At 35.1% G+C, this 24,805-nt stretch overlaps 1 protein-coding gene across 8 annotated transcripts in view; it reads right to left on the minus strand.

Moving 5' to 3' along the window:
- DOCK10 (dedicator of cytokinesis 10) overlaps positions 1-24,805 on the minus strand; it is a 167,726-nt gene that overhangs the window by 117,175 nt on the left and 25,746 nt on the right. For 4 of the 8 annotated variants that reach the window (XM_087933213.1, XM_087933214.1, XM_087933218.1 and 1 more), the window contains exon 1: positions 19,218-19,458. The exons of 2 other annotated variants lie outside the window; for them this stretch is intronic. In XM_087933213.1, coding sequence (XP_087789339.1) covers positions 19,218-19,379 — 162 coding nt within the window. In that variant the 5' untranslated portion in view covers positions 19,380-19,458. Of the gene's footprint in view, positions 1-19,217; positions 19,460-24,805 lie in introns of those variants that run through there. 2 more of the 8 variants (XM_026701521.2, XM_087933219.1) reach the window with 2 other exon arrangements.

Here is a 24,805-nt window from a genome sequence, read left to right on the forward strand (position 1 = left end):
TCAGACAGTTAAGAGTTTAATCCCACAAAGTTCAGAACTACATGTCTTGAATCTGTTTTCTTAGATTCTATGGGGAAAAAAAGAAGTATTTCTGCTAAAGACTCCAAAGAAATTAGCTGGCTCACAACAAATTTTTCAAACTGACCTGATGCAACCAATTAATATACAAGCAAACTGAGTAGAGGGAATAAAGCCTTGTTCCTGGTTTCTGTCACAACCTTTTTTCTTTCCTTTTTTAAAAAAGGCCTTCTGGCAGAAATTTTCTCTTCCTCATTGCTAATTATTAAACATTCTGCATGCAATGTATCAGATGATTTCAGTACATATGAACCAGTGGTGGGATTCAAATTTTTTTGAAAATTTGGTTCTATGGGCATGGCTTCATGGGCATGGAATGGCTTGGTGGGCATGGCAGGGGAAGGATAAGGTAAAATCTCCATTCCCTCCCCACTCCTGGGGGAAGGTTACTGCAAAATCCCATTGACTCCCCACTCAACTAACCTGCTTTCCAGCTCCGTTCTCCTGTGAAAGACAACAAAAGAAGACGCAGCTGATCAGCTGGGTCTCGGGAAGCAGAGAATAGATGGAGGCAGGGCTAGTTAGAGGTGGTATTTGCTGGTTCTTCGAACTACTCAAAATTTCCACTACTGATTCTTCAGAACTGGTCAGAACCTGCTGAATACCACCTCTGAACAAATACTAATTGATAACAATCCAGACAACAGCTAAACTTATTATTGTAATTAATTAATTAAATTTGTATAGCTGCTTAGCTTACAAGGGTAGCTCACTGCAGTTGAAAGAACAGAAACAATAAAAATGAACGCAGTGGCATAACCTATCCTAAAAATTATGATTAAATTTCAAGGTAACATAGTCATTTGATAAATATGAATCATACATGCACTTGCTACCCCCGAAAGAAGAAATGGGTCCACCAACAGTTTAGGGACAAATCATCATGGAGAAAAGCTACCTGATGGTAACTAAGAATTAACAATGATTTGATGGTGCAGTCAGTCATGGAGCAAATAAAGCACTAGTTTCCATGACTATAGGAGTAGCCCCTTGTCTCTTTTATTTTCTAAACTTTCCAGTGGAACTCCTATAATTGCCCAGTTTTTACTGGGATGCAATGGAATATTCTGAAACATACAAAGTAGGAGAGTAACCCCTCCAACTGCCTTCTTTGATTTATTGAAACTTTGATGAAATCAACCTTTTGAAATCAAATGAAGAAGTGGTATTCCAGTCCTTCTCATGCATAGCTACATAAATCTAAATGATGCTTTATTGCTAACACAACCATTATGGCAGCCAGCACATACGAGCATCTTGGATCTTAAATTCCATATAGACTCATCAGCTGAAAAAGTTTCCTGCCTTCAACAGAGGGCAATCAAACTGTATTTTATTTAAGCTAAATGGCTGTTTTGGAAAGCTCACAGAAAGGAGGCCTGATTATGCTTCTGCTTGCAGAATATAAAATTTTAAAGACCATAACAAAAGATAGTTATCCCAGAATCAATTCCCAGACAGACCCGATAACCACAAAAGAACCACAGTGTAAATAAAATACCCATTTCTCTAATACCACCAACGCTGACAGATGCCTAAAACCTTCTCATATGATGATGTGAAGAGAACTGGAAATGTTAAATGTCCCTGGCAGCATTGAAACTTACCACAGGATCCATCACTCTAGCCGTACTTTGTAAACTATTCTTTTTCAGGATTTGAAAGTATATCTCTAACATTCTAATTTCATGAATAATTTCAAAGTACATATAAATTATAAATAAAAACCAACACAAACCATGGCTGCAGCAATTAATGAGACAGGGCAGGATAAGGGATTGAAGACATCAAAAGATAATGAAACACACACACTTGGGAGGATGCCACAACTCCAATAAGACTTGACAAACCAGAATAATTTCACGCTTTGTTTCCAGCAACTTTGCTGTGCGCAGTTTGCCCTTTTAAACAATCTTCCCATCTGCAGCCAATGAAGGGAATCAAGGCCCTTTCCTCCACCATAAATCATGAAACTCCTGGGTCTTTGTGGTGTAAATATAAGGAGAAACAGTTCAAAGTGCACATTAATGAAGGCTACAATTGTGGCAAAAAGCAAGAGAGAAAGTAGCAAAGTGGAAAGTAGAAAGCTAAATATCATAACAAAAACTAAATAGCAATAGCACTTAGACTTATATTCCAGTTCAAAATGCTTAACAGTTCCCTCTCTAAGTGATTTACAGAGTCAGCATATTGCCCCCAACAATCTAGGTCCTCATTTTACCAACCTTGGAAGGATGGAAGGCTGAGTCAACCTTGAGCCTGCTGAGATTTGAACTGCCCAATTGCAGGAAGCCAGCAGTCAGCAGAAGTAGCCTGCAGTACTACATTCTAACCACTGTGTCACCATAGCTCTCTACCTCCAAACCAAATCCTACCTCCAAATTTTTAAAAAATGATTATGTTTTGTCTTTAAAGAGAAAACATTGGAATATTGGTCCCCTACATAGAAGATGAATGAAGTTATCTAAACCAGGTGGTTAATAGGAGTAAAAAATGACTTGATGACACATAATCACATAGAAACTGATTTCATTCATATAATGATGGGATATGAACATATTTAAAAATATTTCAAATTGATTTAGGTTGGAAAAAAAGTTGAAGTTTTTGCAAACTTATACTTTATCTTCTCTCTATATAAATCTGCCAGTGCAGCCATTGGCAAAGAACATAAGCAAAATACTATTTCTCTGCCTATTTAGTCTAGTGGTTAAGACATTGGGCTAGAAACTAGGAAACCATGAGTCTTAGTTCCTCCCCAGACATGAAAGTTGGCTGGGTTACTTTGGGCCAGCTGCTCTCTCCCACCAACTCACCTCACAAGGTTGTTGTGGGAAAAATGAAGGAAGAAGGAATATATGATCACAGTCTTGAGTTGTTTATAAAAATAAAGGCATGATAAAACCAAACTCTAAAAGCTATTGTTAAAATGTTACATGAACAAAGATTTGAACTCCAGTAACATCACAATAAAATACATTACAAAATTCCCAGTGAACTTAACAGGTCCAATTAACTAATAGGGAGATATTGATTGACCCTACAATGACTGAATTGTTTATAAGGATAGTGTATGTATAAATATTTGTTGATATCTGCTGCTGTATAACTTCTGAATTCTATAAAACTAAAAGAAGAGGACTTAAATCCTATATAAACAAAAGAACTGGTGTGAGAGGACTGTAAATCTACAAATGATTTCATTGTTGTGGCACACACATTCTTGCACAAAGCAGTGTTCAGTCAGGGTTCTGTATGGGAATTAGATAGCAGGATAAGCAAAAGAATCTTCTAAATGGAGAAAATTTAACTTATAATAGTTTGGAGTAAAGTATGTCATATTGAAGTCCAAACGGTCTTCTATGACACATAAAAGTATTACTTTTAGAGTTGGGCTCCCTAAGGTTATTAAGACCAACTTAGCCCCAGGACTATTGAATAAATGGCCATTTTTGCATTACATCTGCTTCGAAATTAAAGTTTCTTAAATTAAAGGCACTTCAAAATAAATTCCAAAAAGTTTAGCATTATTTTTTATTTACAATAAAATAATAATAATAATAATAATAATAATAATAATAATAATAATAATAATAATTTTATTTATAATAAAATATTATTTTATTATTTAATAATAATAAATAATATTTTATTATAATAAAATATTATTTATTATTATTTATTTATTATTATTATTATTATTATTATTATTATTATTATTATTATTATTATTATTTAGCATTATGGTAGTGCAAAATTAAGACATTGCTCTACTATAGATTTTAAATGGTAATTTAGAAATCCTTGAAATAGCAAAAATACTAGCTCAAAATTTGGCATTAATCACAAACACTGCATTCACTGCAGGCTTCTTTCCAAGAACAAGGACTGAAATGCTCAAAAATCCAAGAGAAAATATATCTTTCCAAGTTTGTAACAAGAACAATTTGTAACCAAGAAACACACTCTAACAGGATAATTTCACCAAATGGCACCTTCCTAAGATTGATAATGATTTCAAAGACAAATAGAGCAGCTTCTAAACATTTGCGTGCTTTTGTGTAAGGGTCACATTGCTGGACAGGACGAAGTCATGTGAATTAAAGCACCCTCTTGATGCTTTCAAATCTACAACAGATTGCTGTTGTTCAAATGACCTTTTGGTAAACTTGGATAAATTCCACTTCTTGCAGGATTTTTGTTTAAGGATAGTTTATGCATAGAATCTGTTTTCAGAACCTTCACATCCTGGTTAAAAATAAATGTCTTCAGTTGTAGTGGTTCTAATATGGTCCAGGACTCAATTCACTTCCAAGGATAGAAAGACTGAAAAAGAAGATATTAACTTCTAGGAAGGTAGACTTTAACTACCATATTTCCATTCTTCCATGAATCAAAATGTAATTTTCTACTACTTTCACCCCACTTTCCCTCTTCATTTGAGTTCATCATCTATAGTAAGAAACTAAAACTGTTAAGTTTGCTTCTAGGACCTAACTAACAACCAGATACTTAATTATTGCCAACAATCAGTCATTTGGAATAGTTCTTTAGGGATGTGATAATAATAGTTCTCTTTTCCTTTCAAAGGATATTCACAGCACAGAAGCTTACCAAGCAGTAGCTGAACCTAAATGCTTCTTGATGCATGCACTTCCAGAGAAAGTATAGTAATTTCTTTCTCATCTGTCATTCACATTTTGATCAGTATGACTTTTTTTCTCAGGAAAGTACAGAACAGATTAATCCCACAAATGCTTCCGAACATACTAAGGAATGTTGTACCCTTCTAAGCCTCATAATGCCCCCAATGGTATTTTGTTCCTGTTCCTTAGAGCCTTGAAACAAGCGTAACAATCTTACATTAACGTTTCATAGCAGTTAGATTCTTAATTGACTTGGGCTTTCCAACCCAAGTTCCAGTCTATGGCAATCATTTCTTCTTGATGTCTGGTGCTTGGACAATACTAATTAATTTATTGTGAGTCTAACTGAAACATGTTTATATGGTGTATACAAAGCAAAATATACAATCTTATTTTTGCAAAATTCTTTCATGGATAAAACATTTATTTCCAGTCAAGGTATAGTATATTAAACCATTTTAAAATTTATTGACTTTTGTCTCTTGTTGACTGCCTTAAGAAAATTTGGTTTTTAAGAGTGTCATACAAAATTTAAAAAGTAAAAAAAAATATTATGAGAGTAATTTAAGGAAAAATACTCATTCTGAAAAATGTAGTAATTACTGAACTATTTATTTAAACATTCTGTTTGTAGGAAGGTTCCACAAAGCATTCAAATCACAAGAGTCAGTGCAACATATGAAGAACCATGATTTTAACAACCTGAACTTTCTAATGCTTAATTGTTAAGGGAGAGAAATTGTACATGATTTTCTTGGTTGTTGGAATTCTGGAACTGTTATAATCCCGCTTTTCCATGAGGGTGGCAGATACTGCTAAGAGAGATTTAAGGACAAATGGAGAGGAGAATGTGATGGATTGTATTTTCAGGAACATCTTGATTAAAATTAAAATCTAAGTACAGCTTTATCCTGTCTATTCAATCCAATTCAATCTTGCTATAAGCATATTAGTTTTTTCTATCTACCTTTCACAGAAATCAGAATATTCACAGATAGCCACCCTTGTTGTCAATTTTATAAACTAACTATTGAAAAGCATTTGCATTGTTTTTGTTGATATTATACATAAAGATTTGTATCTCAAGAAGCATACATTTCTGTTTGCAATGGATACATGAGCTCAAAAAGAAAAAAGAATTTCAATAGCAAGGATTCACCAGACTGCAGGAATAGGCTTAATCTGCACACCCCACGCAATATATCTAATTACAACTATCTTCAATGCCAGCTGAATTTCACATTATTAGTTTGTTGGGCATTTGGGACTTTCTCCTATAATTCTCCTGGTTGAACCAATCAGGGAAAAGTATCAACAGATTCCAAAGCTAACCACAAGCCATTCAAGGGTTAATAATCATTGACACATTGAACCTCTTGATTATTACTAATGCACTATGTTATCAGTAGAAAATATCACAATGAAAACAGGTAACAGGATGGGTTAGATGCACAAAATAAAACTGAATAAAACAGTAGCTAAGAAAATAGTAAATAGAATTCATCAAATGTCTTTAAGGATGACAATGGGAAGAAATTATGAAAAAGCAGGAAAAAAATGTGTTCTTATATCATCTATAATTTATATTTGAAATGTGTCATGGTGGGTAACGAGAACCACATCATACTAATATTTCATTTACCCAAGCCTTTTCATAATTAATAGTTTGTTTCACTTTCAAAATAAAACTTGAATTCTAAATACAGCAACATATACAGTATATTGAGTGATCAGGATAGCTTTATTCATTTTGCACTAAGGACTCAGTTTTCAGTCACTGGAACTTATTTTGTTAATTCTCCTGTTCCTTTGTCAAGCTAATCTATCTAAATTAAGTTCCCCTTCTTTCTAATGATAGTGTATGGTAACCAAAAAAAAAAAAAGGAAGAGAAAAGAACTACAACCCTAAATCTAAGGCAAATAGTCAGGTTTTCAAGGGTTTTTGGAATATCCGGGGAGAAGAGGGAACCTCATTCTTCCTGCTGCTGCTACAGAGAAGTCGTCCTTCCTGGATTCCCAAAGATGACACTGTTTAATTGAGGGAATCTAAAACAGGCCTACTTTGCCAACATAACGGAATTATAGAAGTAATAATCCCTCAAATAGCAAAGTCCTATGTCATATTAGGTAGATGATCTCTTCACTTCTTACTGAAGACCAGTCGAGAGCTCTGCATAGGAACCATCTGAATAGGAACCATCTCATGCCTAACTAGATTCATGATTGCATTTGTATAAAAGCCTTTAAAGTATATTCTTAAAGATTTCTTCTTTCTGATAGTTTTTCTGCTGACTGAGTCCCTTAGATGGAGAAAAAGTAGATGCAGTACTGGAGGATGGTTGTTTGACTTCTTTTATCATGTCATGGTATGACTGTAGTGAGCTGCCAGGTAGGTCAACTGGTAGCTTCTATCCAAACAAACAAACAGGTGAGAAACAAATAAACAGGTACAGCCTTATACCAAGAAAGGTCCCCTGAGGGTCCAGGCTAAAGTAATGAGGCTGACTGGGTTTTCAAAAGGAATTTCTTTTCATCTATGTTGATTCTTTCTTGTCATCCATTGCTGATTTCATTTGGTTAAGCTATAAATGGCACTTATGATTCGGATTATATTAATATTCTATAGTTTTGTAAGTGGTTCCATGTGGTGTTGACAAAAAAGTGGAATAAAGATAAGAGTACAACTAAAGGAGATGAACATTGAAGTTATGAGTATGATTTTGTGCCTGAAAAATCAGAGAAAGCTGATGTCTTTAAGCTGGAAATCCCCATTTTAGTCTTCACAAATAATTAGTCCATTTTCAGGCATGACTATGAGTGACAGATTTGTTAAATGTATGGACAACATGAAGATTGCAAAGTCTGGAATTTTTTTTCTCTCTTTCATTTTTGGAAGCTGTAGCATAACAGGATATGAGGAAATTTAACACATGTAATGAAAAACAGGATTTAAAAACTGCACTAGCTTAACTGCAGCATACAAAAATCTTCTCCAACCTAATATCATCTTAGGACAACAACACTCATGCTTTAAGTTTTAAAAATAGAAAAATAGAAAGAGAACTGTATAAACAACTATGGATTATACCACATTGTTTAAAGGGTATCTGTTTGCTGTCCCCAAAACTATATGGTTCAGTTTAATCATAAATCTATTCAACTATTATTATTATTTTGCAAGTATGAAGAATGGAACAAGATTAATTTCCTGATATTCAATTTTTTGGCATTTCATCAAAATATTGCCCTTAGTCTTAGATAAAAATGAATGATTCTTTTTTTAAAAAAAAATCTTTATTGGTCATATTTTCTCAATTAAAAACATATTTCCACTCATTACAGCATGTTCATAATAGTGTTCACTCACATTGACATATTCCTAAGTATATAAGTTATTACTAAATATTGTTATAATTATTTTTACATTCAGTTTGAAGCATATATTCATTATTCATATATTTACATAATTATTTACATAGTTATAAAAATGAATGATTCTTAAAAGGAGATTTATGTCGACATGACAGATTCTGGCTTTGAATCAATGCATTTTAGCAGTGGCTAGAAAGGTAGCCAGACTGAGCATCTGCTTAAAATGAAAATATTTTTGCATTTTCCTTTCAGATACAGAAACAAACCATCAGTGGTTACAGAAGCTGTTAAAATTTCCTGCAATTTTTCAAGGCAGAATGACAAGTGACCAAAGCAGCACATCTGGAGGCATATCACTCACCCTCAGCATTACTAGCTTCAGTGCTCCTCAGAACAATGCCAGTGCACAGTTCCAGAACTCATTCAGAATTGTGGAATCTATTCATCTCTCCCCTATTCATTCATTAGTTCACCTTTTTCATAATTTCTCCCTATGCTGCCCATAATCTCTTAAACGTTTCAATCACTTCATTACTTTTCCCCCCTTGCACCAAAATTTCACCAATGTATCTTTTGCTTGCTGATACATTTCTGATACTGAGTTTCTTGCTCAGTATCAGAAGTGTGGAGTCAATCATAATCATGGGCTCATTAGAATCCATGGAACCAGAACGGAACTTGGAGAATAGTTCTCTCATCAGTTTTGGTACTCCTGGATGGAAATTGTGTTAAATACAATGTGGAATGATGTTGCATTTTAGCAGTACTTCATCTGTGGGCAAGGCAGTGTACAATATGGTTGATTTTGTGACTAAGTTTTGCCTGTTTTTACATACACTGCATGCAAACAAACAAACAAACAGGCAGACTTGATATAACACTATCATGGCCATCATCTTCATTTTTTTTGTATCAGATCCTGCAGACACCTCTGATTCTGTCCTTATAGCAACTTCAATATTCATGATTAATGCAGATTTCTATATATTTATCATTGAGGCAGCACCATTCTATTACATTATATTAAAGGCTCATAAACATTGTTTTTCTGCAAAAGCTTTTAAGAATAACCACATACGCAGACTCAGCACCAGGTATTCCTGTACAACTTCAGATAGAACTTCATCAAGACTCCAAAATAAAATAAAAATATTATTTGTAGATTTTTAAAATATAATTTACCCACTAACCAAATTGCCCATCCACTAAAATAGCTAAAAACAGTGGAAAGTACCAGATCTCATAAGGTAACCAGATTTAGGATTTTTGGGGGAGGGGGGTGTTGCAATGTTACAGAAAGAGACAAAAATGACTGTGGTTTTCATGGAAATTAAATAAAACTAAACACACATAGAATTTAATACAAAAAGCTGGAATACATACTATCCCAAAACATGGATATTCCCAAAAGGTGCAGCCTTTTCTTTTATTTCATGTCTTTAATTTGTTTTGCCTGCTATTTCCGACTTCTTTTTTGCATTTTGTATAATGTTGCTTATGCAAAAAGAGAATATTGTGAGGATGAAGATGTAAACAGTGATAGCAGGATGGATGTTGGCAAGGGAGGTAAAAGGGAGCCTTTTCTTTTTGTTCCCTTTTCTTTCAATCTAGCTTATTCTTCACCCAGGGAAACAGCCTGTGGATGAACACAGGTATAGTAAAGAAACAGAGTGATTGCCACAGATGCTTTTGCTAGGGAAGCTAGCAGCAAAGGGTCTAAAAACATGGAGAGCAAGGTAGGCATCACCATGACCTGCAAAATGTGCCTGCTCTTAATGGAGCCAACCATAATTGCTTCAAATGTAGAGTTGTTCCTTTCTTTCTCCATTGAGAAAATGTGAAGTGATGCACTGAAATGGGTTGGAAAAGACAAGAGTGTCATGGAAAAGACAGCCAATTTCTGCAAGAAGACAGAGGAGTGAATTCCAACCTTTCCCTTCCCTTCCTTTGGCAAAGACAAACACCAGATCCAAAGAAGTAGGAGGATAAGAAACAATTGGTAACAGTGGAATTCAGGAACCAGAATCTCCTTCTGTGGCCCACCAGATTTTGTCATGTTCAAACTTCATGCACGCTCAGCCACCATGCCTAATTGTGAACCATAACAGAAGTTGTATTTCAATTATTGTAACTATCATTCCTCAAAATTGGTCTTTGGCTGGCACTGCTGAGATTGGATGCTTAGTAACATCAGGCAGGGTACAGATTGTGAGTCATGATGGTGCAGGGGTTAGAGTGCAGTACTGCAGGCTAATTCTGCTGATTGCCGACTGCCAGTAGTTCAGCAGTTCGAATCTCACCAGCTCAAGGTTGACTCAAACTTCCTCCTTCCGAGGTCAGTAAAAGGAGGTCCCAGATTGTTGGGGACAATACGCTGACTTTGTAAACTGCTTAGAGAGGACTGTAAAACACTGCATATAAGTCTAAGTGCTATTGCTATTGTCTATTCTTGAACTTAGAGCATATTTTTGATGGGTATGAATGAATAGCCAAATATTTTCATACGCAATTTCCCAAATCTGTTTGTAAGTAGGATAATTTGATCACTCCTAATAAAAACACTCAAATTGAAGGAAGTATTATTCAGACCTAAGTTTCCAAATATTAGGAGAAAAAGAAAAGCAACCATATACATTACAATTGTGGAGTGAAGTGAAGATACAGCACTAATTTATAAATGAGAATCGTTCTTAAATATGAGATTGTTCAAAGGCGTCCTGTTAAAGCTATAAAACAAACACATTTTATGGAATAATACATTGAGGAAAATGCTAAGTTTACAATGAAGATTTCACTTATAGCAAAAGACATATGTCTCATGATTACAAGTAGAAGTTAAAAAGTTAAAAATATCCTGTTTAAGAAAATATTAAAAACTGTTGGTCAGGCAACATAGAAGATCATCATATATCCTTTCTCGAGTCGGTGTAATAAAATGAATGCTTCTCATTCACTGTTTTTTGAAAAGCTGTTTTGTCTGTAACAATTAGCAGGATATGTCTTGACAATGCCCCTTTCCCCTTACCAATCATATGTGAGAAGGATGAAAACAAACCAAGTTAGTTTTTATTTTCCCCAATTAGCATTCCTTACAATGTATACGCTGAAAACTAAAAATCCATCCAGTGCAGTGAACACGAAAAACTGAATTTGTTGGGACTTGGGTAATTCAAAAGATTCACTGCCAGCTGTTCTAGTAAGGGCAGCCAATTTGGATAGCTTTAAAGGGGGACCAGACAGATTCTTTCAGGATGAGGCTATCAATATTGATATAACTAACTGCTGAATACTAGGCAGGATAGCTTAATACTAATTGCAGGGAACCAGCAGTAGAAAAAGACTATTGTTTTCTATTCCAAGCTTCCTAAACACAACCAGTTGGCCATTGTTTTGGCAATGTCTGCTGGAATATATGCCTGTGGCTTAGTTAATTTAAGAGTCTTTGAGGATCACATGTTCAATCTGTGACAAATTACTTGAAAAGAACTAAAAACAGAAAAACCTGTGGCTGAGAATATAAAATCCATTACAACCAAGTTAGTCTTTCCCAAACTGGTGACTGTCAAATATATTACATATAACCTCATCTAGTACATGCATGGAATGTACAATATTAGACTAATTGCTGCAATAACACGATGGAAATATAATAAACTAATAACAATAAGAGTTGGTTTTCATTCTATGATATCACTTTGATATCTTTTTGGAAGTTTGTTTTAAATCTCCGAAAGCTATTCTTTCTTTTTAATTATTATTCCCTTTCAAAACTGGTTTTCCAGAAGGAAAAAGAAAACAATTTGTAGTGTACATATCAGTATCCTTTCAGTATACACCAGTACATCTGGCGATCTGCAGGCTTCTTGGCTTTACACACTATAATGCAATCCCAAGGAAACACAAAAGCTAAAGGAGCTTTTTAGATCAAGAAGCTCTGGGATTCTGTACATCAGTGTTTTTCAAACTTGGCAACTTGAAGATGTATGAACTTCATGCTGGCTGGGGAATTCTGAAAGTTGAAATCCACATATCTTAAGTTGCCAAATTTGAAAATCACTGATGTAGAACAATGAAAAAGTAAGGAAACTAGGCCAATAAAGTAGAATCAAAATCAGCCCTAAAACAAACTCTATAAATAACATGAGGATGGGTGGCTGAAATTTCTTCAGCAGGAAGCAATCCCTTTGGGAGGCAAAAAGACAAATTTTGGTCCAGCATTTGGCCCAGTTGGAACGACTTTTCCATAGAACGTAAAAGCTATTTGATGGGGCTCAGAGTTGTGGATTGCAAAGGCACAATTATTGTGACTAAGTGTGTCAGACATACACCAACCCTGTTACTGATATCAGTAATATTTGCCCACATATTTACATGGGATACTTAGCATAGATCCTAAAATAAATGAATGCTATTTGCTTGCTGTGAAGAACAGCTTCCTCTCCTGACTCAGGAATATATATACATAAAAGCATTCATGGGTCTCAAATGCAAAGCACTTATTGGTCACTTATTTTTTTCTGTACAGAGGAGGGGGGGAGGGGAATTTTCAAACTAATAACAACATATTAGAAAAGTATTAAGACAAGTCAATGTGAGACCACAGTTAAACAGTGAATTCTAATAACAGCACAGTGCCAATTTAATTAGAGCATTTTATGTTAGACTTTTTTTTAAATCAAGCTCCTGATTTCACTTCTAACTTCCTTTTTTTCCATCTGTTTTATTTGCCTGCAGTTCCTCTATGTAGCTCTTCTTTCTAGCAGCAACTGTAACATTAGCTTTTCTTTCTAGCATTATCTTTAAGTCAATTGGCATTTAGTATCTTTCCCTTTATTGGTCCTTTTTTCAAATACTGCTTTTTTCTGGGATATTCATACCTATTCATATTTATGACACCAGTACCTAACATTATATACAGCTTCCAGAAGAAACAGCAGTCTATTAACAATGACCCAGAAAAATGTCCTATTTTTCTAGTGGATGTTGAAATACAGTTTTCATCAATATCACACTCTACCATTTTGTATTCACACAGTCCCATAGATTCCAATTTACTCAGTGCTTGACTCCCTTTTCCAAGATGTTTCTATATGGGATGCATTGGTGAAATCTTTATACTTAGGCTGCAGTATGGATAGTTCAGTAGCCACCTGATTTTGCACTGTATCATACTTATTTTCTAAAAAGGTCTCATTTAATAAGATCCAGCAGTATTTTCTTCTCATAATATTGGTAGGGTAATAGGTTTACAGAAAGCTGTTCAGTTTAAATAACTATTTATCAGCAAAAAAGAAAGCATAGAAGAGAGATATAACCATAAAAGCCAATTGAATTTAGTCTGATAAAAATCTTTTCATATATATACTCTGCAGTGGTAACTAGTCATCATCATTTAGAGCATTAATGGTTCATACACCTATTAATCTTTTGATATGACATACAGCATACTTTAAAATTGGCATCTAAAAAAGAGATAAATTTTGCATCAACATACCATAGACCAAACAAGCTTCAGTGTTTCAGATTTAATAATTGATATTAAGGTAGTCATTTTCAACAAATAACCAATAATACATTATAATACATAATAAACTTCATATTTTTAAACAATCATACACATAATCAACCTATAACAAAGGTTTAATAATAAATTTATATGTTATAGAATAAGTGGGACCGACAAGGAAGACACTGTAGATGCACTTTCCTCCAATATTACATGTTTGAGAATGAACAAGAAACATGTTAGTCACCATTTTCATTGGATAGTCAAGAAAGGAAAACCTGGGCCCAGATCTAAACAGGCAAGGCATCTCCAGATGAGGCAGCACATGAGCCAAAGATATAACGCTGGTACTTAAAGGAGCACAAGGTCCTAAGTTTGGTTTGCATGCTGGCATTAATCAAATCTTGCAACATAGAAAAAGGGGAGTTGAGACATATATTTTTATAGCTATGGCCATGGATGAATTATGTCTGAGCCTTGATAAAAGGATTTGATAGTGAATAAAGCTAATCTGGTTCTAAGTAAGAGATTAGGTGCATTGTGGGAGATCTGCCCTCTGGGTGAGAGAAACAGATACTGTATGCAAGAGATCCCCTAATCAGGGGCTTAATAAAAAAGGATTTATGTAAGAGAAATCCAAAGCTGTATCTTAGGGCAGTGAATTAAGAAGTTCTGCTATGTTTTGCGATTTTCTCAGAAAATGTAAAAATTGGTAGTTCCATCATATACCTAATTGTTTGGTGGAAAAGGGAGGTGGCCAGGATATTGGAATCCAGTATAGCCTTTCTTCAGTCAGTGATCCCATGTGCTTCTTGATTTACTGAAGAACTCTGTGAAATGTAGGAAGTGAAGGGATGTCTAGAGTGACAGCGGTAATAAACAATGAATATGACTATTAACAGGTACGAAGCCACACCCAGCTTGTGATAATTACAGTGGTAAAAACACACTTCTCATTGCCTATTATATGAATAGTTTCTCATCAAATGGTTCTGTTTATGGTATCTTAGGAAAGAGTAAGTAAGGAATCAATTGTATGGCATATTGAAGTGATATGGCTGCTAGATCCCTCATGGATAAAATTGCTCATCTTTGCTCAGAATAATATGTCACATGGATATGTGACTGGGTTAATATTCTGCAGTGTTATTTGGGATTTCTTTAACATTATGGAACCTGACAATAGGACTGTTTATGATATGGCTTGTGAACTACATGGAACTACCCATTAGTCCATTTATTATTTTTATCTAATGAGTGCATACCATCCCACTCTTTATTGTCAAAGTAAACAGCAACATTATACAGATCATAGAAAACACATAAGATATAGTAAGTGGAAGAAAGTGAGATAAGAATCTAGTTTACATCAACACTATGCATGATACCTCTTTACTCTTGCTTACTGTCATTGCTTCCAACATTTCCATACATCAAATCAAACATTGCATTTAACTTTTTAAAATTCTTACCTCACTTTTTTCTAGGAACTTATTAACTCTATCCAACTAAAAAATTCCCAGTCTGTTTTTTTTCTCCATCAATTTATTCTTCTTTTATATATTTGTTTTGTAATTTGATGTTCATTCATGCTGTCATGCTGTCTATATAATCGAGCCCTCATCAAAATACTTCTTTCAAATTAGTCAATTTTATTATTCAATTAATGTTCCTTTAGCATCCAATCATTCATGACTCTATTTTTGTTTGAACATGTATAATTCTTAAATATAACATTCTAATTGTTCATCACTATGATACCCCAAAAGGAGCTAGCTGTGTATATTTGCTATTATGTCCCAGATTAGAATGATAGTTTCAATACAAAAATCATGAATCATAATTTTTTGACCAAACTGCTTAATTGACCAAACTGCTAATCAGCTTGATTGGTCACCACATAGTACTATGCCATTTATATAAAATCAAGAAATATTTGAGATATCAGGAATCAATATTTGAGTTTCACATGAGAATAGTTATATAAATAAGAATGTGTTATTGAAGGTACACAATGTTGTTTATTAGGTACTTCTACTTAGAATAGCTTAGTGATGCATGCATTATAAATCAATCAAAAATACATCAACTTTAATAATTAATAAATATGATCATACAACAAAATTTTTGAGTGACCTATAAAACAACCAGACAGCAAGGTAAGATTTAGCTCTACTTAACAGGGCTCCAGTCTAAAATATTAGGGTCAAATTCCAATTTGAAAGCAGTTCCAGGAGTACAACTCCCATTATATAGACTACAAAAATCTGGACAATCACCAGATGACAGAAATGTTTCTACAAAGTACATGCAATTATATCTTTCTTATGAATGCTACCTTGGTCTTTTTAAGAGCAAGTTTTAAGATCTATACTCTGAAGTGAATCATGAAACCTACCTAGCATTTGCTGAAAATCATTTGGATTCTCAGCTAGCAACAAAACATGAACTGCATAGAAAAAGTATATTCACATTTCTTAAGCAATATACCTGTACAATGCTATAAAATTCCTTATACACATGTCTATAGATCAATTAAACAACCAAGGGAATGCCATGCATTCTTATATTAACATTGTGCAATATATTAAATAATTTGTTATATATTCCATGCATTCTTTTGCATGCTTCACTTCCATGTAAATCAAATAACTCAGAATCAATTGGATTGGATCAGAATATTTATTTATTTATTTGTATCCTGCCTTTATTGTTTTTACAAATAACATAAGGCAGAAAACATATCCAACAGACCTCCTATTTTCCCCACAACAACAACCTGTACATGTATATATAAGCCTTGATTTTTTTCTTGGAAATTAATTATTCCATCAATTCTATTCTTAGATAAAGCATTATTATCTTCATACAGATTTCCAAAATATTACTTCCAGCATTTTATCATCTCATATTCAGCCCAAATATTTTCTCACTTTTATCTGTAATTATATTTACTCTTTGCTTAACCATCTTCATTCTCTTTCAAAACATTTTTAATTTGTATCCATGTAACTCTGCATTTCTTTTTTAATCTTAAGCATTGCTTACTCTCTTTAACTACTTTGTTGCAACTCGCTCTCTCATCTATCTCTTATCTATATATCTATGTATCTATGTATCTATCTATCATCTATCATCTTTCATCTAATGTATGTAATATCTTTCTCTCATCCTTTTTGCAGCAATTATTCTTATGTCAATTCACACCCACCTTCACTCTATCATTCCACCAAGCAACTTTCTTCATTACTGTAAATCCTCACTCTTCTATGCCACTGTGAAACATAGAGCCATCATTTGCACCCTGTTCTAAGCAACTTCCACATTCTCTTGCCTCATGTCTGCTTTTAATTCATTATTTCAAGAGATTAGTGTATTTTCCAAGACTTTCACACACATGTACTATCTCTTTCTATAATTGTTCATTTTCACTCTTTTCTTTCACTTATTTTTTTTTATTCCCACCAATTCTCTGAAATCCAGTTCTGACACTAACTAAAAATACTGTGACAATATTCAGTAAACTTTCTCACCCTTATATCCTTGCTTATCTTTAATCTTTCTTATAAGCAAATTAGACATTAAGCCAGTTATCATTCTTATTTCTTTTTATGTTTCCTCAAGATTCAGTCACTTTTTCTGCATTTTCTCAACTCATTACCAGACATCAGTTTATGTCACCTATGATAGTATTTTTCTTCTATTCACATTAAGAACATTGCACAATTTTTGCACAAACTCATTTCTGGATCTCTGATTATCACCTTTTACAGGAGTGTATCATGCAGTGATCATCAACTTGGGATGGGTGGATTCTAGTTTTATAAACCCAGACATACACCTTGGTTGTATAGATTTTAACATATATTTTAGGCTTTTCATTCATGATTAAACCAATACCTTCACTTCCCTGCATACTGTATTTTCATCCAAGCTAATCCACAAAACAAAATCACATTTATATGGATTACAGCTTTGTTTTTTCTCACACATTGTCTTAGTGGGAGAGGTTGTGTGAAGGTTTTGGTCAGTCATGGTTTCTATACTATATCAGCATTCTAGATATATATCATAATTTGTTTGGCTTTTTTTATTTGTGGAATCTATTCACTGCATTAATGGCATTTGACTCCAGGTTATTTTCAGGTACGTTCATAGGATGTGGGCAATTGTTTCTTGTTTTACAAGATAATTTCTAGAGTAGAAATTTTCACTTGGGAGGACACGGGTAAAAACTGGCTTTATTTATATTTGGCATATTGTCATAAATGTGCCACACAATTAGTGGTGCTTAGCAGTACAGTACAATGATACGATTCAGGCCTACATCTTGTTCTACGTTTTCCCTATCTTACTAAAAAGCAAGAGTTTTTAATCTGACTGCCATACTGTTTTTTCTTAGATTTATTATGTTTATTGGGATTAGCATTATATATACTATCCTAGTGATTTTGGCTCGAGAGTGTTAGAAATATATTAAAAAGCAGGATCATTTCCATAGCAACAATTTGTCCCTAAGCAGCCAATTACCTTGAATACTGGAAATATCATTTGCTAAAATTAGGGAACAATTTATCTGGACCACAACTTTATTTAACATAATACAAATGAATGATGATACACCTTGCATATAGATACAAGAGAGACAGAAAGTTCTTACAATACAAACTGTGAGATATGAGCCTGGACTACAAATAATCCTTCAGGTATCAAAGTATGTCTGAATTATAAACAGATTTGTAGGATAAAGTGTAGGAGGAACCTTGGTTATATTCAGTGAAACTTTATATCCATATATCCAATGAAGAATTGCATACAGTTCTGAACATTATTAGCAGTGTCAAGGAATGTCATACCTATAGCTTTGTGAAAACTCAGGCAATATATTAATGCAATACTATAATCATGGTAATTTAGGAAAACACCAAGAATCAGTTTTGTAATATATTATGTTATAACCGGACCAGCAAAATATTAAGTAACTAAGTAATTAAGTTAAAGGGTATGCTTTCAAAATCTGGAAGTGGGTGAACTTCCAATGCATTAGACTTCTACTCTTAAATGTGCTTAATGAAATCCAAAGGCAATAAAAGGCCTGGATTCAAAAGAAAGGTATGTCTTTTCACTTGTATCAACATGACTCTTTTAACCAAGAATAAATCAGATCTAATAACAGGAAAGAAAGAATGATTTTCTATTATAGCAAGCAGTACAAACCCCTTGCTCAAAAACATAGCTGTGCTGCAAGAGAAGTTTGTAGTAGATGCATAGTTTTTACATATTGGCTACGTATTAGGATTCAAGAATGAAGATGCTATGCATGATGATTAGGTCGCAAGCCACTACATTTCATTAGACTGAAAATAAAACACAGAACAAATGAAATAGCAAAATGTCATCTTGTCTACAAGCCTTCCCTACCTTCATTGTAGAAGAAAGTGAAAATCAGCTGCACGCTATAGGTAACAAAATTTCAATGAGAGGTTTTCACAGTTTCAGGAGTGTTAGCAGATGTTCTATTATTCTCTTTCCCTACTGTAAGTCCAGAAAACAAAATAAAGCTTCTGTCCTAATTACCCTTTCAACTGTACCCACTTGATAAAAGTATACTATACCATAATGTTGAGAGTTCTGGGTCTGCTCATTTCATCATCACTCTCCAGAGGCAGGATTTCATGTGACAATTCCTCTTGCCGTCGTCTACAAATATGCACACAATTCCTTTGTACCACTGAACGAAAGGCTTGGAGCAGAACAATGCTGGCAGCACAGCCCATAGCTGCATCCTGAAACCCACAAAATAACTTCTATGTTGATGCTATGCTTAAAAAACAGTAGCTCGTTGTCCCTGCAAACAGCCTACAGTGCAGCTGCAGCCAGCCAGCTCTCTCCAATCATTTCCTTGGGCTGTAATCATCTGATCACAACCAGATAGCTTGGATGCAGATATAGGAAAGATTTGATCCACTGTGTGAAACACACACACACTTGCACACAGACAAAATTATGGCAGTTTTTGTTCTTTCCTTTTTCATGGTGACTGTTTCTGAAAATGCATGAGAACTATTCTGCTTGTTTTAGGCAATATTCCTTCTTGTGATCTTCTAATCACGATACTCAGAGGCTTAAACTAGTTTTTTATTAAAAGCTGGAAAAGCATGCATAAGTGCCTGCTAACAATCATATACAGGAACTGTAGTTATAAAGGAAGCCAAGAGAATGGCCTTGAATGAATGAATAAAACAGAATATCTTTACATTGATTTACTAAGAAGCAGAAATATTTTCTCTAGCCTTCATAGTCAGAGTATAACAAGCATGCTGGCATCTTAAAGTAAATGGTCACATGAAAATAATAGTGAAAGGATTGTACAATGCAAGTCCCTAGATGACAAACACCTCTGTTTAGTTCCAACATGTTTTCTAATTACTTTTGTCAGTGATCCCATACAGGTAGTGTAGCTGTTTCCCGGAATTGGACTGTAATGATAGATAGATAGATAGATAGATAGATAGATAGATAGATAGATAGATAGATAAGTAGGCAGGCAGGCAGGCAGCAGCAGACAGCAGAGACAGAAATACAATACAGAGATAGTATATATGTGACAAATCTAAGAGCAGCTCATGTTAAAACCAAATTATTAAATGCCAATCCCACATCATCACAAAACCAAGTAAAAGCATTTAATAATCATTAAATAAAAAGACTGTTTATCAGATATAAGTGAATTAGGAGGCTAGTAGATTTTTTTTCCAGCCAAAAATTTTATGAAAAGTTAGAAGTTTCTGCGAGCTGCGGATCACTGATAGCCATGATAACTGACTGATGACCAGATTTGGTCTTTGGGGGGAAAAAATCAGAAAGGCATCCTTTCAATTTTTTTAATTTTTTTTTTGTTGCTATCATAGAGTAACAAGGTTCTACTCCTACAGCAACTTAGTATACTGACTCTGGCAGACAGCAGCTAAAGTATTGACAAATCATGTGAACCAGTTCTGACAGAGATCAGGATCTAAATGATGTTATATAAGCAAGGCAAGAGACTCAAAGAAAATTTGCCCTTCATTATTCTTTTCTCCTTCTAAATAATCTGAATTTGTTGCAAATGCCTTTTTCTCAATAAGAAATACCAATGGCTTTTTCTGAAACAAGGACTTCTTGGTATATCTGCAGTTGTATCTGCCTTCACTTAAAAGAAATGTTTATAGTCACTCACATACAAAGGAGCTTGCTGTTTTGGGTGGCAATGGAGTTCAGTCAACTGAGTTTCATGGGGATGTGAGCAAGCCTGTAATTCCAGCTGATGTAATCTTTGGAACAGCTCTTTGATGAAACCAATTGCTTAAGAAAACAAGAAAGAGCATGGTGCTAACACAGTTCTTTCAAACCAATTTTGCACAGGGGATGATTAGGTTTTAATTGCTCTGGAAACTGTCACAAGAAGGAAACATGTTAATGAAAATATTTATGAAATGAATGAAGTGATTTTTAAAAAAAACACATTCACTGTCAATTTTCTTTTTCGGTATCAAGGTAATTCGCACCATGTCCTTCAACTCTGACAGTTATGCATTAAAGTACAGTAGTTCAAGGCATGCTTTTTATAGTTCATAATTTCATTTCCTTAAATACAGTTTCAGCAGCATAGCTACAAAACTGTTATCGCTTCTGTTTCAAATAAAGAGATTTCACTGCTTCTCATCTGCATGATTTGGATTCCCATTATGTCCCTAACTATCTGAACATTGGGAGGAAGCAGACTTTTTTTGGCATATTCTTGGCAGCCACTGAGACCAAAGGTCTTGTCATGGCTAATCATAATATTATCAGTCTGGCACCATAACTCCCTTCACGGCTTATGTCTTTTCCTGTTATAATGACTGCTGTATGGTATTGCTGATATGTCTTGCATGTTAGGGACTGCACTTACTTTATTCATCCATACAGGGCTGCTCAGAAAATGCTTTTAAGATGTTTTGTTTCTATGGTTACAATATCTAGTACTGCTATACAGTTCAATGCAGATTATTTTTCCCCAAATCCCTGAAAATCTATGGAAGTAAATGCCTATAGAAGTTAATAGTACTGGATCAAAGCCAGTTTTTCTGAACATTTTCATAAGGATTGATTAGAAAGGGAGAGAGTGCTTTCAGGTTGTGCCTTGAAACACAATTGTGACATGTTCAGTTCTTTGAAGATCCTACTCACAAACTTCTTGATCTAAGTGGAAAAATAACAGTGGCCATTAAAAAATTTGAAGTAAGATCTTTTTAAAAAAATTGTATTGTGGTAGTTTCTGTACATACAGTACAAACCTTTCAATCTTAACAATAAAACATAAGCGCAGTCCCTATCTCACTTTCCAAGACAGATTTTCAAAGGATTTCACAGCATTAGTAAGATATAGAAGCAAAACTTTGTCATTAAGATAAACAATTGGCACAACCAATACAAATGGAGTCACATTAAAATAATAATTCTCAAACCTAACATCCAAACCCACAAATTAGATATGGTTGGGCAATATCCCAGAGACACCTCTACAGTCATTAAACATCATTAAAAGAAATAAAAGTCTACCAGAAAATTACCATTGATTTTTAATCCTGCAATGTCTGTGTATCAATAGACACTGGATGGGTAAAGAAACAGTTGTGCAAGTGAGATTTGGTTTAGTTCCTTTTGCTCTATTGATTTTACATGAATTAATTTTATTTATGTATAAGCAATTGGGTTCTACACCAATTATTTCTATTTTCCCTTTTCTTTTATATCTTTTGAATTGCCAAATTGTTCAAAGAATTTATGATACAAATAATTACCCAAGTTTTATTCACACGTTACTATTCACAAGTTTTATTTACTTGCAATACGATTTAATTGTTCTGAAGGTTATGAAGAAAAGAATCCTATTCAATTATACTCAGTGTAATTTAAGGCAGTCTTATATGTAGTCCTAATATAATTCCTACTGAATTAATGCAACTTGCTTCTACAGAAACATATGGGATGGGAGTGAATCCAAATATTTGTTGGATTGTTTCCTTTGTACTGATACTTAAGAATTTCCAACTGACACACATATACATATATATTAGTATTTACATTTCCTCTTTGTAATGTATGAATGTATAACATGCAGCTGTTATAAGTATAAATCTCCAAATAGTAGGATTCTTGGTATTCTGTCTGGCTCTCCCTACTGTTATCTCTCATCCTATTCCTTACTAGGAAGATTTTAATGGGGTTACCATATATGAATTGTGCCTAAGGAAGTGAGGCTCTCTATAGAGAGAATTGGCTATGGACTATAATAGCTTGCTAGATCAGGGGTCACCAACCTTTTGGACCTCAGGAACAACCAAACTCATAATTTTAAATCCCGTGGACCACTAATATGAATCCAGCATGCTGTTCGCTGGACTCCCACTGACAGGATGGGGTCCTTCAGGCACTTAGTTTGGCTGCCTGTTTCTGCAACCTTAAATACTCAAAGACTCATTTGGACCCACAGAAAACAAAACACCGGGTTCTCTCATATCTCTCTCTCTTTCTCTCATCTCTCAGTCTTTCCCTCCCTCCCTCCCTCTCTCTTTCTCCTCTTTCTCTTTCTCTATCTTCCCCCCCTCTATCTGTCCCCAGAGGTGGGGGTTGGGGGAAAGGAACCAAGCCTCCTCTTTCCTGCCGGACGTGTGAGCACTTCTGGTGAGGAGGAAGAGAAGCACGGTGGGAGGAGGCTTGGCAGCTGCCAGAGGGATGATGAGTGCTTTGCAGTCCTGAACAGAAGGGTTGATCCTCCCCATCTGAGGGCATTGCTGGCAAAAACTTCCTGTGGCTCAGGAGGGCCACACTCTTCCCACTGCTGCTCAGCCTCCACGATACGCGGAAACAGGAGGCAGCAGGCACAACACAGGTTTGCTAGGGAGACTACAGAATTGCCCCACCTCACCGCCAGCCATCTGGTCTTCAGCATGTGGCTTGTTGGCTTCCAGGCATCTGATTTCCACCACCCAGAACCAGTTTAGAGGTTCCTTTTCCCCCACCCCCACCCCCTTTCAGGGCTCCAATGCCATGATCTCTCATGCACTCCCCTCCCTCCTCATGCGCATCAGTCCATCCGCTGCCAGTATCGCCACTGTTGCAGACAGGGGCGCACTGCGGACCACCAAAATATTCTCATGGACCACCAGTGGTCCGCGGCTCACCTGTTGGCGATCACTATGCTAGATCACTTTTAGATGGCAGGAGGATAGCTACAAGAAATAAACATTTACCTAAGTATATGTCCATAGAGTTGTATAGGTATAACTTAGAGTCAACAAGTAGTTCACTTGTTCCTCAGCTGTGTGCTGCTATACTTCATGCTGCCATCCTGCATTTCTTCGTGTTCCCTTCCTGTTTTATATGAGCTGCGCATTTGTCAAAACTCCAACCAAACTTGCTCTTCCTATTGCTAAACAATACAGTACATAAGTGACAAGTTAATAGCAAATAAGTATTTTGTAAAAGTCATTTCAATGCATTGTATGATGCACGTTTATTATGCTTTGTAGATAAAGCAATGTAGTATTTTAGGAAGCTTTTTAGGAAGATTTAAGTGATTGATCAAGTCACAATCTTTTGATTGAAGATTTTATTTCAAGTGTCCCTCTCAACAAATCTCTATATCAATCACCAGTGTTGATTTTTGTGGCTTAGAATATTGAGCAAATTCAGCCAAGTGTGGTTTATTTGACAAATCAAAGGCTAATAACACTTTATAGCATTCCATTTGTAATGTAACACCAAAATTGCCACATTTACCTGCACTTATCTCCTCGCTGCACTTAAATCATGCTCGGAGTGGCAGCTGGTTGTCCTCTAGCTTTTGAATGACTGACACTGGAAACATTATTTTTTAATAATGGAGCCAGGACTCTGGAATGGTACCCTTTTGGAGAATTGTCTTTTTCCCAACAATGTCCATCTTCTGGAGAAAGCTGGCAGTAGAGCCTTTCCAGAGGGTTGGGGCAAGGGTGGGATGCTACCGGTTCTGCCCAGTTCTATAGAGTGGTAGCTCTGAAGAGCAGCAGCAGACACCAACCGGTTCTGTGTTTGCTGCTGTTTGGGCCACCCGCCCACCTGGGCTCTTACCTGTCCTTTATTTTCTGCTTTTTCAATCTCAGCTGCTTTGCATGGCATGGCTGAAAAAGCAGGGAAA

This window comes from Pseudonaja textilis, chromosome 4, assembly GCF_049901715.1.
Source record: "Pseudonaja textilis isolate UNSWEBS1 chromosome 4, rPseTex1.2, whole genome shotgun sequence".
In the NCBI taxonomy this organism is placed as follows: Eukaryota; Metazoa; Chordata; class Lepidosauria; order Squamata; family Elapidae; genus Pseudonaja; species Pseudonaja textilis.